Source organism: Arachis hypogaea, chromosome 6 (genome assembly GCF_003086295.3).
Source record: "Arachis hypogaea cultivar Tifrunner chromosome 6, arahy.Tifrunner.gnm2.J5K5, whole genome shotgun sequence".
NCBI lineage: Eukaryota > Viridiplantae > Streptophyta > Magnoliopsida > Fabales > Fabaceae > Arachis > Arachis hypogaea.
Window position 1 is genome coordinate 113,782,971 of NC_092041.1, and position 15,259 is coordinate 113,798,229.

Below are 15,259 nucleotides of genomic sequence, written 5' to 3' on the forward strand. Positions count from 1 at the left end.
GATTGAAATTGACTTTTTGATAATGCAACAGGTCAAGGTGCCTAAACTATATCAAAATCTATTTGGTAACAACATTTGAGACTTCATGGGATTATTATACATGAACTTGCACACCTTCTTGATGCAATGTGACCTCTAGTTTTGTGATTGTCATATTACAGGACCCACCACTACTAACCTAATAAGATTCGGTTCATCCATTAGAATATTGCTGTAAGTTGAAGTTTTAGGCCTTGTTTGGAACCAGTAGCATAAGAAGACAGGCCATAGACAATTCATTATTGTACCTTTCAATGAAGAGTGAAGATTACTCATTTTATAATAGAAAAAAATCGTCTACAAATTTAGTTAGAATCTTCACTCTTCGCCGAAGAATTCCCAAAGAATTAACACGGATGAAGAGACAGAGAGAAATCCATCCTAGCCATTGTAAGGGTAGTAATAGCAATTTTCACCCAAATCATGCCTGGGGGGTTATTATAGACGAGATATACTGTCAAGGAGAGTCAGCAAAGAAGTCAATGTTCAGAACATATCTCAAAAGAATGTGGATTCGAGTCCTTTCCATTGCTATGAACACTCTTTTCATAAGCACAGACATATACTCTGACCTTGGTTGACTGACCAATATTAAAGCCACCTAAACTTTGTCAATACCCATAAAAGAAGGGACAAGACACTATAGTCAATACCCAGAATTCTTGGCGGAAGAACTTCTAAGATTGCTTGGAATCTTTTCTCACTCTGCTCTTAGAATATTCTAATGACGAGAGAACAATTACAAGAGTTGATAACAAGGCTGCACTAAATGTAATGACAAAGACTAGGTTAGAATGTGCCTTTTTCCCAGAAGGAATTCTCCAAAGAACATCAGCTTCATACATAACATCAGCATCATTGTTGGTCAATTTGAAGAAATAATTTTGATTTTCTGACCTTTCCTTTGTGCTGCAGCGCACCAGAATATCAGGCATACCAAGTTCAACTGTGGAGTAGCCACTTTCATTTAGAGGCTGCAATAGAAGGAGAAGGAACGAAAGAAAATTAGGCAACACAAGAATAGTCTAATATTCAAAGAAAACTAATTTTTGTTCTTTTCCATGTTACAACTACGAAGATGTTAGAAGTTTTAAGACTACTAGTAAAATTAAATTATCCTGATGAATAGATATGATATTTGATTATTAATGACTAAGTAGATACTGTCACCTCATTTCATCCAATAACTCATGATTTCTATTGAAGGTTTCCACAAATATTTTCTGACTCAATAGCATTTCTCATTTTCAGATGGGGTTAAATTCCACGAGGACAATAAATATTTTGAAATTTTATTGGTGCTTCCAGAACTTTCAAAACAAGAAAGGATGCCATTGCCACTCGACACTACTAGAACCGATAACAGTAGAGTCTTACCGCAAATAGAAGACAATGAGTTTCCCATCTTTATATCATAGCAAATGCAAGACTATAAGCTTTTATTTTTTAAACATTAGATTAAAAAATATATAACTACACAGAGCTAATTGAAAATGGAACTAAAAAAGAAGGGTAATTGAACTTAATAGCCTCTTACTTGATATCGCGCATGCAATGGAAGCTCAATCTTGATATCAGTTGGCTCTAGAAATTTATTTGGGTCAACAACCAAATGTATTTCAACAGCAGAACGATTAGACAAGAAGGAAGGAAGTTCCAGATTTGTATCACCAAAGACATCAACATCATTGAAGACTGCAAGGAAAGAAAAAAGTTTATTGGCATGAAAAAATGATAGTCCTTTTTTTTGTGTCTAAAAATTAGGGTTTTTTTAAAAAAAGTGATAGTCTTGAAACTATGAATTTCTTTTCCTTTTTATTCTGAAGCATGTAAAGTACATACCACCACGCTGAACAAGTCGCTGTAGTTCAAATGGATCAGCAAAAACACCGGTAGGTAGTCTTTCAATAATTATGAAGTCACACGAGGAGCTTAGAAGTTGGGACGAAGACTCTGATCGCCGAGCTTGAAATTTTAGTAATGTAGACACATGACGATGAGAACCTTCGCCAATAAGCTCTCGCTTCAGAACTGACAATCTTGGCACAAAATCATGGTTTTTTGGAAGCACTTGACACAAACCAACATTGTCTTCTTGAGACATAAAATTATCAAAAACTGAATCATGTAATTCTATGTGCCTGTCAAAATAAGATTGCATCACAAATTTCTTGATGGGATGAAAGGTTCTGTCATTTCCACTGTTGAAGTTTGAATTTGCAGAATCCACAATCTAGAATTGCAAAACACAATTTGCCAAAATTAAAAGAAAACAAGGGCATGATGTGGGTGTCCATATGAGCACGAGCATGATTGCATTGAATTCTTTCTTGTGTGTATCAAAGATAATAATCATAAAATTCGATTATTGCTTTTGTCTATCAGAAGTGACTTGGACTAGAATTCTCCAAAATGAGAAATCTTACACTGAAAAAATTAAAAAAAATTGTTTCCATTTGTATAAATATATTGCATTGAGTGTAGATCCCATTCCTTGATTTACAAGATTCTCACTTTAAAGGGTACAAAAGTACAAAACCAAGAAGGTAATAGACCAAGCACAACTGACAAATCTGTATAGGTATGATCTAAAATTCTAAATTGCACTAAACAAACATGTAATGTATTTTTATTTTGATAGGAAAATAAATACTATTGGAGAGTGAAGAGAGTAAGAGACAAATTAACTAAGAGGATATGAGATAGCTTACAGGAGATGATATAAATGAACTCCACACCAACAAATATATACACAGTCCAATAAATTGCCTCCAAGTCTTCATGGAGATACTGAGTAACACCACAAATTTGAAACAGGTGAAAGATTAGAGAATCACTAACTAAATGATCAATGAATCACATATGCCATTTGTTTTCAGCTCCTGCATCATAGTTCATAGATGACAACTTGGCCAATTGAGAAGACATACTAATGTTCCTTCTTTTTCACCCCAAAAGAAAAGGCAATAATCATGCTAATAATCATCATTTTTTTGGGGCAAAATTACTGGGATATCTATTCAAGGCTAGTTAACTATGAAATATAGGCAGTGTTTGTTCAGTCAAAGCACACCACCATTTGCATTTTCTAAAATAAATCATTAAAATTCTGATTGTTTAACGAGTGCTTAAAAGTTGTATCAGACATTTACTGGATATAATAAAAGGGGTGCGCATACACACAGAGAAGAGCTCACATGGAAAAAGACCTTACCTGTACACGTAAGTAAACCACCAAAAAGTTTCACTTAAGATCTTTGGAGTTACTACAGCACCAGCTAATTGAATTAAGATGAGACACAATCCTCTACAAAAGAATTGTATGTCTTTGGCCACATCAACACTGAAGAAGCAGTAGGTTTATTTTCTGTTCAACTTTTCCAATCAAGACCTTGAACAGAACTGCAATAAATAAATAAATAAAATTATAAACACAAACAAAAGGATAAAGAGCATGAAGGATAAGAAACCCTCAGCCTTGATATCAAGAACAGTAACTTACAAGCCTAAATCAAGTGTTGACAAAGAAAAAGGTTCAAATTAAGTTGAAAAATGATTCAGAACATAAAGGATGACTTATTGTGGTAAAAGGATTCACTTATGTAGTTTGACAAGATGACATACATTTTCCAAAGAACAGAGCACAACATGCATAACATGCTCTGTGGGTACATAGTTTAAATTCCCACAAACGCTTAACTCTACTTGAAGTGCAGACTCACTTTGAAAATTACAATGGTTGGAGTTGTCAAACTTTCCTACCTTTGGGGAGTAAATTCTTATATGAACTCTTAATTGTTGCGTGGAAAGGGGAGAGAAAAGATATGTGCTTTCCTACAATAAAAAAAAAAATAAAAAAAAAAAGCAAAAATGCAAATCAATTTGTGTACAAATTGTCTTTATATCAAACTCAATTATACACAAGTTTGGGAGTCTATTTTACCTATAGTTTTTCTTTAGGAATGTACTGGTTAATTTTGTTCAACATGTATCGGGATTATTAGACTTTTATATGTTTTAATGTTTTTCAGTTGTATTCTGTTCAGTTTTGAAGAAGGCATCCATAGGAGCTTAAAATTTAAGATATTTTATTTTGGTAGGCAGCAATTAAGATGCTAGTAAGTTATGTCTTCTGTTCTCTTCATTATAAAGTTAAAATGTTAAATCATGAAAATTTTATGTACTATAATTATGTTTATTTACAAATGCTTTTGTCAATGTATATTCTATCCGGCATAAGGACTGAGTCCACAATTCAAGTCTGCAGTAGCTCAACAAATATATGTTAACTCTCAAGCTTGATAACCATGTTGCAGATTGTCAAACAATCCAACAACAATCAGCTTTCAAAAAACTGTTATATATGTGACAAAAATGTGTAATATAATTTCCATTTTGGTGAACATAGGTGGAATAAGCATTATGCCATTATATCTTCATCTAGCATCATAAAACAACAGGAAAATCCAAACTTCACATGAAACATGTATGCTGAAGCCTATTGACATCCATATAAAAATCAACCAATCTCCCTAAGCACTTTAGCAAATTCCAAGACACCAATTCAATTCATACAAAAATTGGCTCGTGCACTTATGCTAGAGAGCTAACATATCAGTGTTTCTTAAGTCTTGAAATATATGGCTTGCTAATTTAAAAAAATAAAATAAAAAAAAAAAAAAAAAACTTGTTCATCAAAAGAGACTGACAAATGAGATGTGGGAATGTATTCCAAACTCCAAGCACATTCATAACAGCACAAGAAGCCTGACTAATTCCAAAAGAACTTCAATTTGAGCATTATTATTATAAAGAACCCCTCAATGCACAATGAATACAACCACAAGGGTATATTAATGCTCACATGTAAATAGCAATATCATCTGTTTAAAAACAAAAACAAAAACTTGTCCATCAAAAGAGACTGACAAATGAGATGTGGGAATGTATTCCAAACTCCAAGCACATTCATAACAGCACAAGAAGCCTGACTAATTCCAAAAGAACTTCAATTTGAGCATTATTATTATAAAGAACCCCTCAATGGCCAATGAATACAACCACAAGGGTATATTAATGCTCACATGTAAATAGCAATATCATGTGTTTAAAATGAGTCTTTGACTTTTTTCTCTCAGCCAAATCACTACTGCATTGGAAATTAAGAACTTCATAGAAATGCTTTGCACCACTTAATGTCACACATATCAAGCATATCCACATTCTTTTGCACTTAGATTGGGTATAGAAACAATATCAAATAAATCTCCCACCTCATCTGATAGTGAAAAATGTGCATCAGCTTGCTGTATGAGACAAAAAGTGCATACAAATAACATAACTCAGCATCCAAGAGTAAAAAATGGATTGTATCAAAAAGCAATGAATTGAACAAACTACAGGAAAGACAGTGAAACTGTGAAATGTACCATTGGCAATAAAAGCACAAGGAATGTGACATTCCATTATCATTCCTTGGCCAATGAAAAATAACATCAACGGATCTGAAACAATTTCGTCATCCTCAGACACGAGAAAGGTATCAATGAACAACCAACTCGCTGTAAAGATGACTCCAAAATTTCCAGCTTGCAAAAAATTAGGAACAAAAATTATAAAATTATAAAAGAAAAAAAAAACTGAAGATATAAATGAGTCGAGAACAACATTTAGCAGCACGAAACGAATATGAAATAGCATTGTACTGTGATCATTTGGATTCCAAGGACTAAGCACTTTGCTTCAAGAGAGTGATCTGCGGCTATTCCAAACTCGATATATGAAGGTTAAGCGCGATCTAAACCCTAGGAGAAAAGGGTGTAAATTTATTTGTCTAGCTGGTTCAATTTTCCACAAACTGGATTCAATTTTTGAACCAGTTAAAACAAACCGAACCAATTCAAACCGGTTGGATTCGGCATAGTTCAGTTTCAGTTTCTCAACATCACTATCCACAGGATCGGGGTCTGGGTTCCTGGGTTTCCTTGGCAGGGCTCGTTGGCCCTGCAGAGCATGGGCAATAATTCAAGATATCCAAATGCTTTTGGTCTAACGGGGACTCCTTGGGATGGAGTGAGGGGTGTACATGGGCCCGGTGAAACTGAGTTTGCCCTAACACAAACCCGGCCCTAAATATGTACCGGACGTATTTTATAGACCCTACCCCGGCCCTAAACCCGATGAAACCTAAACACTTTCGGGCCACAATTATACCGAGTAAAAACCGGGCTTTTACTAATAATTGGTTACAAAGAAGTTGCTAGCCAAAGTTGAACTTGAATCTCTCCATGAATCACAATTCCAGATGCTAGGAGACACAAAATGTAAATGCTAATGCTAGTCATATCAATCCCAAAACTTATTGAATTCTCTATGCCTTTCTTTCTCTCACTCATCTCAACCTTTTCCTAACCTTTATGTGAACAAACTTGAGGATGAACGAGGAAGGAACAAAGAATCTATAATATGTGTACATGTATCTCTGAATTAGTTGTGTAACTGTGTCAACTTACAAGACCAGCCGAATCAATTTATCAGCACAGAAAGTGAACCTTCTCTTTTTCTTTTCCATCATTGCATTTAACATCTTTGAGACTTTCTGTCTCTAACTTCATTCTCCCATGCTGCCCTTGAATTCATCAATAGCAATGCACAAACATTAGAACACAGTGCTGGTAAAAAAGAAAATCCAAGAAGATGGTATTCAGCAACAAATCACCAATAATTATTATTCAAGGTTCTGAAAATCAGACCGGTCATCAAACTGCTTTAGTTACTGATTTACTAGTTTATTGGTCCAACCGGTCCAACCAGTGGTTCAACCAGAAAAATCGTTTTAGAATAAAATAATAAATAAATTATAAAGGACCAAAGATGAGGGTACTCCAAGAACTCCTATTAGATGCAACAGCATTCAACATTATCACATATTCTCACACACACACACACACACAAAGCCTTAACTCAGAGAACAACCACAGCAAGTGACTTGGAAAGAAAATGTAAACACCGAAACAATCACAAGCATACAGAACATGTGAATATTATTATAGCAAAAATAATAATAAAATAGCTCTTTTAATGCGTCTCCGAAAATATCCCAAATCAAGAAAACTACATAATCTGATCCATTTGATTGAGAAAGCTACATATATTAGAAAAATTAAGAATCAACTAAAAGAAAAAGAAAAGGAAGGCCTGGTTGATTCGATTCAATTGCCTGAGATGAAGAATCAAACAGGGCTGAGAAGCTGAGAGTTTAAATGTTAAACCTCAATATTCAAGTAACATGACTCCATTATTGTTATTATTACACCCTTCTAATGTCACAAATTCAATATATATTATAGTCAGTTGACACTTGTGTATTCACAACTTGGCCTCATCATTCTGATTCATACCTTAAGTAGAAGAAAAAGTCCCAATAAGCTTTCATTACAATTTTATCCAGAGAATTGGGGCTTTGGTTCGGAGTTCATGCCAATGATAATGACGAGATGGATGAATCCGTGAATCAGTAACATAGGCAGTGCAAATTTTAACAAAGTTCACCACAATGATTAACAACAACAAAAAGCACTGAAGGAACACTCAGTAATATAGGCAGTGCAAATTTTAACAAAGCTCATCACAATGATTAACAACAACAAAAAGCACTGAAAGAACAGTGAATCAGTAACATGGGCAGTGCAAATTTAAAATTTAAAAGTTATCAATTTAAAATTTATCATCAAATACAATCAGTGAGCAAAGCCAATCAATCAAGCACTGACTGAGCATTCTGTTCTGATTCTGTGACTGGGAAGCAACAAATTCAGCAACAAATGCAAGTTACAGCAACAAATTTAACAAATCCTAGTAAAGTCCCGATTTACAGCAAAAAGGCAAATTTATTGATTACCAATTCAGCAACATGCAGAAATACAGGGAGAAGGGAAATCTGGAAAAGAGAGAACACTAAACCAAAACATTAACCAATAATCACACTAAACCTGCAACCAGCAATTACAAAACAGCAACAAACATTAGTACATTATAAAACATTCCAAAACAATGATGACACTAAACCTGCATAGTAAATAATCTCAAAGACAATGATCACCAATATCCAGCAAATAAACAATAAATACACAACAACAATTTAGCAAATAAACAAGAACAAGACCTAAATAGAAAATCCAACAAATTAAGTTGCAGCAACCTAACAATTTGACAAATTAAAACAACAGCAGCCCAACAATTTAGCAAATCAACTTAACAAATTCAAGAACAGAAAATCACAAAAAAAATAAAATAAAATAACAGAAAAACACAAGAACAATTAGCAAATTTACAAGTTCACAATAACAGTTAAAAAATTTACCAGAAGAACACTAATGCAAGTGGAATCATCATGCTAACATGTTTTCTGCAAAGATGCTATTTGTACAGCCAAAAATTTCCTAATTACTATGATCCAATTATTCTAATTTCACATGCAATCAACTTACCAAGTTTCTAAAAGCTAGAAATTATAAAACCAACTAGAAATATGGTTAAAGCATTTCATCAAACATGTTGAGTGCGGTAAAATTAAAACGAAATAAGAGAATTCAAAGCTTAATTTCAATGTGATAGAGAAGAGAACATAACTATTGTAACTTTAATTTGTTTATGAAAAAATCCAAACCACTACCAAATCAAATAATTACTTACTGTAATAGAAATCAGAAGTTGCAGAGTTTGAAGAAGAGTATTGGTGTTGTCTGAGTGTATTGTCTGGTGGCGGGTTTAGGGAACTCACGGCGGGGACAAAAGCGAGCAGTCCGATGGCTGAGTGGAGCGCACGGGTTGGTCGCAGAGTTTGAAGCAGAGCAACGTGGCTTCCAGACGAACGCGAACTCGAACGGTGAACAGCGAGCGAACGCGAACGGTGAACGCCGAGCGAACGCGAACGGCGAAGAACGCGAACGAAGACGCGAGCGTGAACGGCAAACAAACGGCGACGGACGCGCGGCTGAGCAGACAAAGACGACGGACGCCGAGCTCGAGGAAGCAACCGCGATCGGTGACAGCGAACAGGGGTTGAAGATTTGGAGCACGAGGGAAGCTAGATGACGGATGGCGAACTTTGAGTGCGACGGACGGCGGCAGTATGCCACTCCTCGTGGCGGTGGTGCAGGATTACAGTGCAAGGGTTTTGTGGTTGGGTTTGAGTGATTTCTCTGACGGAAAGAAAGAAAAGGGGAAAGGGAGAAAGAAACGAATGAGCATCCCTTTTTGTGTAAACCGGCCGGGTTCCGGTTCGGTCCGACCGGCCGGTTTTCGTCCGGTTCAACGGTTTTTTGCCGATTTTCTGATTACTGGTTTTACATGCCTGACTGGATCATTAGTGTTGCTAGTTTGCGGTTAAACTGGTTCAACCGATCGGTCTCCGTTCGATTTTCAAAACATAAGCATTGACATATTTTAATTAAAATCAGAACAAATCAACAATAATCAAAACAAATCAGAACCAAATAAGAATAACAAATCAACAATAATCAGAACATGTTTCAATTAAAATCAGAATATATAAAAAACAAACAAGGAGAACAAAACAACAATAATCAGAACATATTTTAATAAATTCAGAACAAATCACCATTATATGTAATTAAAATCAAAACAGATCAGAACCAAACAAAGAACAAATCAACAATAATCAGAAGTTTAGAACAACAAATCAACCTTAGAAATTATAATAATAAGTTCTGAACAAATCTAGCATTATAGATTATAATAACAAAGCTCAGCCCTTAATCCTAGTTTAGAAAAAAAAAAAAAAGTTCAGAAGCATTACCAGAACCAGCGCCGAGAAGAAGAGCGGCTGAGCAGGGCTTGTGACCTTCCTCACCAAAAGAGCACCAGCGCCGAGAAGAAAAGGAGCAGGGGAAGAAGAGGCGGAGCAGCGCCGAGGAGAAGAGGAGCAGGAGCAGAGCAGTGACCTTCACACTTCTGAACCAGTTCAAGATCTGCAAAAGCATTTCCAGCCCAAACCGAATCTTTGGACCGGACCGTATACATCCCTCAGTCTCATTCACAGCAACGTCGGCCAGGGGGCTCGTGACTGAGGCAACATCATTTTGGAAACTGGGTCGGGTAGTTTTGGATGTCGGATTTGGGTTCTTGGGCATGGCCCAAGTCCAACAAAAAAAACTGCTTAAACTCTCGTTTTTATCATTAAAAGGTTAGCAATTATTCTCTTTTACATGTTGTGCAGCCATATGTGAATGATAAGAATGTGTCCAATTATCCATCACTTTGTGCATCACAACAACATGGCCGCAAAAATTGGTGTCTCCGGTCTTCCTGAAGTTTTTTTTTTTAAAAAAAAAAAATTAATTGAAATTAGATCTTCTAATTTCACTTTTACAAAATAAAAAATTTAAAAGTTTATAATATTAAAATCAGATTTCTAATTTCACCTTTTACAACATAGCAAAAATAAAAAATTATAATATTAAAGACTCACATGTAATTGTTTTCATGTGAAGTTATTAATAAAAAATTGTTAGATAATAAATGAGTTAAACATATCAAATTAACTAATAATTTTTAACTATTAACTCTATATAATAACAACTGTATTGCGTTTTCACCGTATTAAAATGACTAACTTGAAACTTAAATAATTTGAAATACACATCATACTAAAATTGGCTCATTAAGCAATGATAAAATGATGATAGAGAACTAACACATTTGAATTTCTGAAGTTCAACATTTGAAAACTGAAATTTGATACAATTCATCCAGTGTATTCTACTCTATGTCTAAATGGATGGGTACACATATTTCTAAAGAAGGTCGATGTAATTTTTTTTATATTTCTTTTTAGGCTCACTTTCCTATATCATATATTTCTTAATAGAAAATAGGATTCGTGTGAGTTCCTTATCAACAAAATTTAATAAAACAGGTGTTAAAAACAAGAGACTAAATTAGAGGAATGATTTGTATATTATTAAGTGTCATTAAGTTGTCTATTCAAGTTGTTTGGAATGATATAATATAAAAGGGTATTTATAAATACTAAGAGAATCGTAATAATAAAGACGTAATCTCCTATAATAAATATTCAGATATGCTAAATAATGCTAATTGATTCTAATTGATCCTAATTATATTCTAACATCCCCAAAAACTCAAGTGACAACTTGAGTTTGAAACTCATTTAAAACAAGGAAAAAAGGAGAAAAAAAACTGCATAAACTGATAAAACTGGTGCAGACGGAACTGCTGCAAAGAAGCGCAGACGGAACTGCCGCTTGTCGGAAGGAAAGCGCAGACGGAACTGCCGCTTGTTGGAAGGAAGCGCAAACGGAACTGCCACTTGTCGGAAGGAAGCGCAGATGGAACTGCCACAAAGAAATGCAGACGTAATTGCCACAAGGAAACATAGACGAAACGCAGATGGAACTGCTACGAGAGAATGCAGATGGAACTGCCACAAGAGAACGCAGACGGAACTGCCACGAGAGAAACACAGACGGAACTGCCGAAAGAGAGCAAAAACTATATGATATCTTCATGAGAATAGAAAAACAGCGGATGACATTGGTGTTTGATCACTATTCGACTCGAAAAGGCACAAGGCGGAGAGAATAAGCTAGTCGGTGCGGTGAAAAAGCATCAAAGGAGTGACAAAAGATAAAGAAAGATGGCATAGAAAAAAAAGTACAAAAACTACGGTGATTTCACCGCAAGGAAAACAACCTATCATCTTCAAGGAGGATACCATGGCTCTGATACCATGTTAGAAACAAGAGACTAAAGTTGAGGAAGGATTTGTATATTATTGAGTGTAATCAAGTTGTCTATTCGAGTTGTCTGGAATGATACAATATAAAATAGTATTTATAGATACTAAGAGAATTGTAATAATAAAGACGTAATCTCCTATAATAAATATTCAGATATGCTAAATAATGCTAATTAATCCTAATTGATCCTAATTATAGTCTAACAACAGGATCCACAAAAGTTACAGGCATTATAATCACACTAACCAAATGGTACATATTTAATTCATTTTGATTTGAGTTATATTGGAGGAATTTGAATCTATGTCATTGAAAGTGATTAAACTTGTTAATCGTGAGTTACATGAATGTCATTTAGGAGTGTTTATAGATCGGATCGTATCCGTAAATATGCGATAAATATCTGCATCCGATTTAAAAATTACGAATATGATCCGATCCGCAATCTGATCGGATCGGATAGGATTTGATTCGCACCCGAGACACTTGGACAAATAGGGTTATATTTCGAAACTCCTAATTCGAAAACCAAAATATCTCTATAAAGTAACCATTACAACACACCTCCATGGCTTCAACGCATAACTCGGCATGAACAGAATCAGCCGAGAAAATGCTCGTATCAAATCATCAATAGTTCGAAAAAACCGGTTCAGCACAAGTGCTCCCAAAAGATAATAAATAGGGATCATCACAAACATAGAGGCATAATAAAGATTAAAAAAAAAACAGTATACAGCAAGACATAGTTCTTGAGATTAAGGTTTTATATTATTGCATCTGTGAACTAACTTGAGTGTCGGAGTCCTTTTTGCATGTACTCCATACTGCTCGGATTGAGAAGGATCTTAAGGTGTAGCGCACAGAAGAAAGGCATCACAGACACCGTTCCAGCTGCATCCAACCTATATCTCGGAGCAAGGTTCCTTGCAAGAACAGGATTCGATCCGCACTCTTTACGGATCGGATCGCGGATATCTGCTCAGCATCCGCGTATTCGATTCGCGGATCTGCAGATCCGCACAATAATAATTAAAAAAATAATATATATATATATATTTGGTATTATATTTACCTGTTTGTATGTTTTAGTTAGTAGTTATTATTCATATATTGGTTTATTTTATTTTTGTTATTTAAAAAAAGTTTGATAAAAAATATTTTAGGAATAAATAGGTTTAAAAATGTGAAAGAAATATTTTTATTGAATTTCTTTTACATAAAAATATGATTAAAAAGAAAAGATTCAATTATGCGGATATATCCGATATCCGATCCGATCTGCAAATGTGCGGATCGAATCGGATCTGACACTAAAAACGCGGATATCATATCCTATGAAGCACGTACACTTCGCTGAGTTATCGTATCCGCGTGTCGGACACATTTCGGACACGACACTCACCGACACTCGTCCGACACGCGTGTCTGCTGTGTCCAACCGTGTCTTAATAAAAAATAAAAAATTTTTCTCCGGACACACCTAAATACCATCACGTGTCCGCGTATCTAGTCTTATTCTTAACATATATTCTTAAAATAAATTTAGATATAATATATATTATTATTTATTAAAACAAAAAATATTTTAAATACTTGATATAATTAAAATAAGACATTAAAAATAATTAAAAATTTTAATTTATATTTTAATATCAATAAAATATCTAAATATCATTACAATTTATCTAAAAAATACTTTATATTTTATATATATGCGTGTCCCCGTGTCATGTAAAATTTTAAAATTCGCGTGTCGGTGTGTTCTGTGTCGTGTCGTGTCCGTGTCTGTGTCAGTGTCCGTGTATCATAGATCATATCCGATCAAATCCAATCAAAATTGTGCAGATCGAATCGAATTTTCGCCCATATCCAATTTGATCCGCGTACATCCCTAAAATTGCCATCTATACAGAATTTATTAAATGTTCACTATAGGTGCCAAGCGAGTTACTAGCATCTTGGGATGTCAACCCTAGTTGATATTGCAAGGCTATACTAGATTCAGTAGATTGGTCATCATTTTGTTTTTCTGTTTCCTTTAAATGCAAGAATAATCACATTTTTTTATTTTATATATAACTTTTTTTGTATATATATTTTAAAAGTATATATCTTTTACTGTATTAAACTATTCAGCACAATAAAAATTAGTTACTAAATAATTATAATATATTTGTATATAAATATATCTATAATATAATTTATTTTTAATATATATTTTATACTAATGACTGATTTTAATGATTGATTTTAATATATATTTAGGATGATTGTAAATTATATTCTTGTACTCCAATGGGCTTCACAAAAGAATAATAATAAAAGAAAGAGATTGAATCTTCGGACTCTATTGGAGATTGGGCCTTGGCTTCTCGTTTCATGCTTCGTGTAGTGCTTTGTATCTTCTGGAATGTATGGTGCTAGACGTCCACAACACTACTGCACACGGTGAGGCTACCATAGGACCTGTACGACCGGCGGTGGGTGGACAACAGAAAAGAAGATGCATGGGGTTGCTGCAGCGCGATGTCACATCACAACGGAGGGCAAACGGAAAGATGAGAGGCTGAGCGGCGTCGAACTAGACAGCTGAGAAGTGCAACGACGACGTCGAGTGTTGGGAGTAATTTAGTAAAGTGTGATTTGATTTAATTGTAAATTCTTATTTTCTAAAATTTAAAATCTAAAATTAAAAATAATTAATTAATAATCTAATTTATAATTTTAATTTTAATTTTTTTATTTTACTATTCATGTTGATTAATTTTTTTATTATCTTTTTATATTTTTTTCTTTTTTTTTTTGGCTATACTTGATTTGATTTAAGTTTTTTACGATTGAACCAAAAATCAAACCTAAACAAAGAAACAAGAAAAATTCAATTTTTCAGGTTTGGTTATTGGATTTTCCAATCTTTTATATGATTTTGAATACCTGTAATAATTATAAGAGATTTGAAGGTCAATATAATTTTAAAAAATGCTAATTTTAAATTCTCTTGAGGCATTATTATTTAAGTAAAACTCTAAATTAATTTATTTTTTTTTGATTGACCATTTTAGTCTATATCATCCTTATTTGTTAGATATTAATCCTTAAAATTCCAAATTGTCATATATTGATGTTTTTTATTTTAGTTTGGGTGGTTTAGAACTAATTGGTTTGTAATTTTTTTTTGTTTTTATTTTCTAAAAATAACTCTCGTTTATAATTTTCTAAAATTAGAAAACAATTGGTTAGTTAAACTAGATTCTATCTCTATAAAAGGAAATAATGAATATATTTTTTTGTTGGTTTTATTTTTAAAATGTAGTATCAATTTAAAATTAAAATATATTTTAGTTGATATTTAGTTGAACCATTAAATTAAAATTTTTTTAAAACACACTATAATAAAGTTTAAAAAAATTAAAATATCATTTCTTTGATAAAAT

At 33.8% G+C, this 15,259-nt stretch overlaps 1 protein-coding gene across 21 annotated transcripts; it reads right to left on the reverse strand.

The window, feature by feature from the left end:
* Nucleotides 1–533: 533 nt before the first annotated feature.
* On the reverse strand, nt 534–10,300 carry LOC112755881 (uncharacterized). Of its 21 annotated transcripts, none has more exons than XM_072197750.1 (10): nt 9,860–10,052; nt 6,552–6,667; nt 5,469–5,627; nt 5,313–5,345; nt 3,802–3,873; nt 3,254–3,441; nt 2,751–2,829; nt 1,882–2,272; nt 1,577–1,734; nt 534–1,013 (listed from the first exon to the last, which is right to left on the reverse strand). In XM_072197750.1, the coding sequence occupies exons 7-10, from the start codon at nt 2,820–2,822 to the stop codon at nt 717–719; spliced, it is 918 nt and encodes a 305-aa protein (XP_072053851.1). In that variant the 5' UTR covers nt 2,823–2,829; nt 3,254–3,441; nt 3,802–3,873; nt 5,313–5,345; nt 5,469–5,627; nt 6,552–6,667; nt 9,860–10,052; the 3' UTR covers nt 534–716. The 21 variants fall into 21 exon arrangements, with proteins under 21 accessions (XP_072053851.1, XP_072053842.1, XP_072053852.1 ...); XM_072197741.1 differs by lacking the exon at nt 9,860–10,052 and adding an exon at nt 8,734–9,449; XM_072197751.1 differs by lacking the exon at nt 9,860–10,052 and adding an exon at nt 8,734–9,271 and having other exon boundaries at nt 6,552–6,710.
* Nucleotides 10,301–15,259: the final 4,959 nt, after the last annotated feature.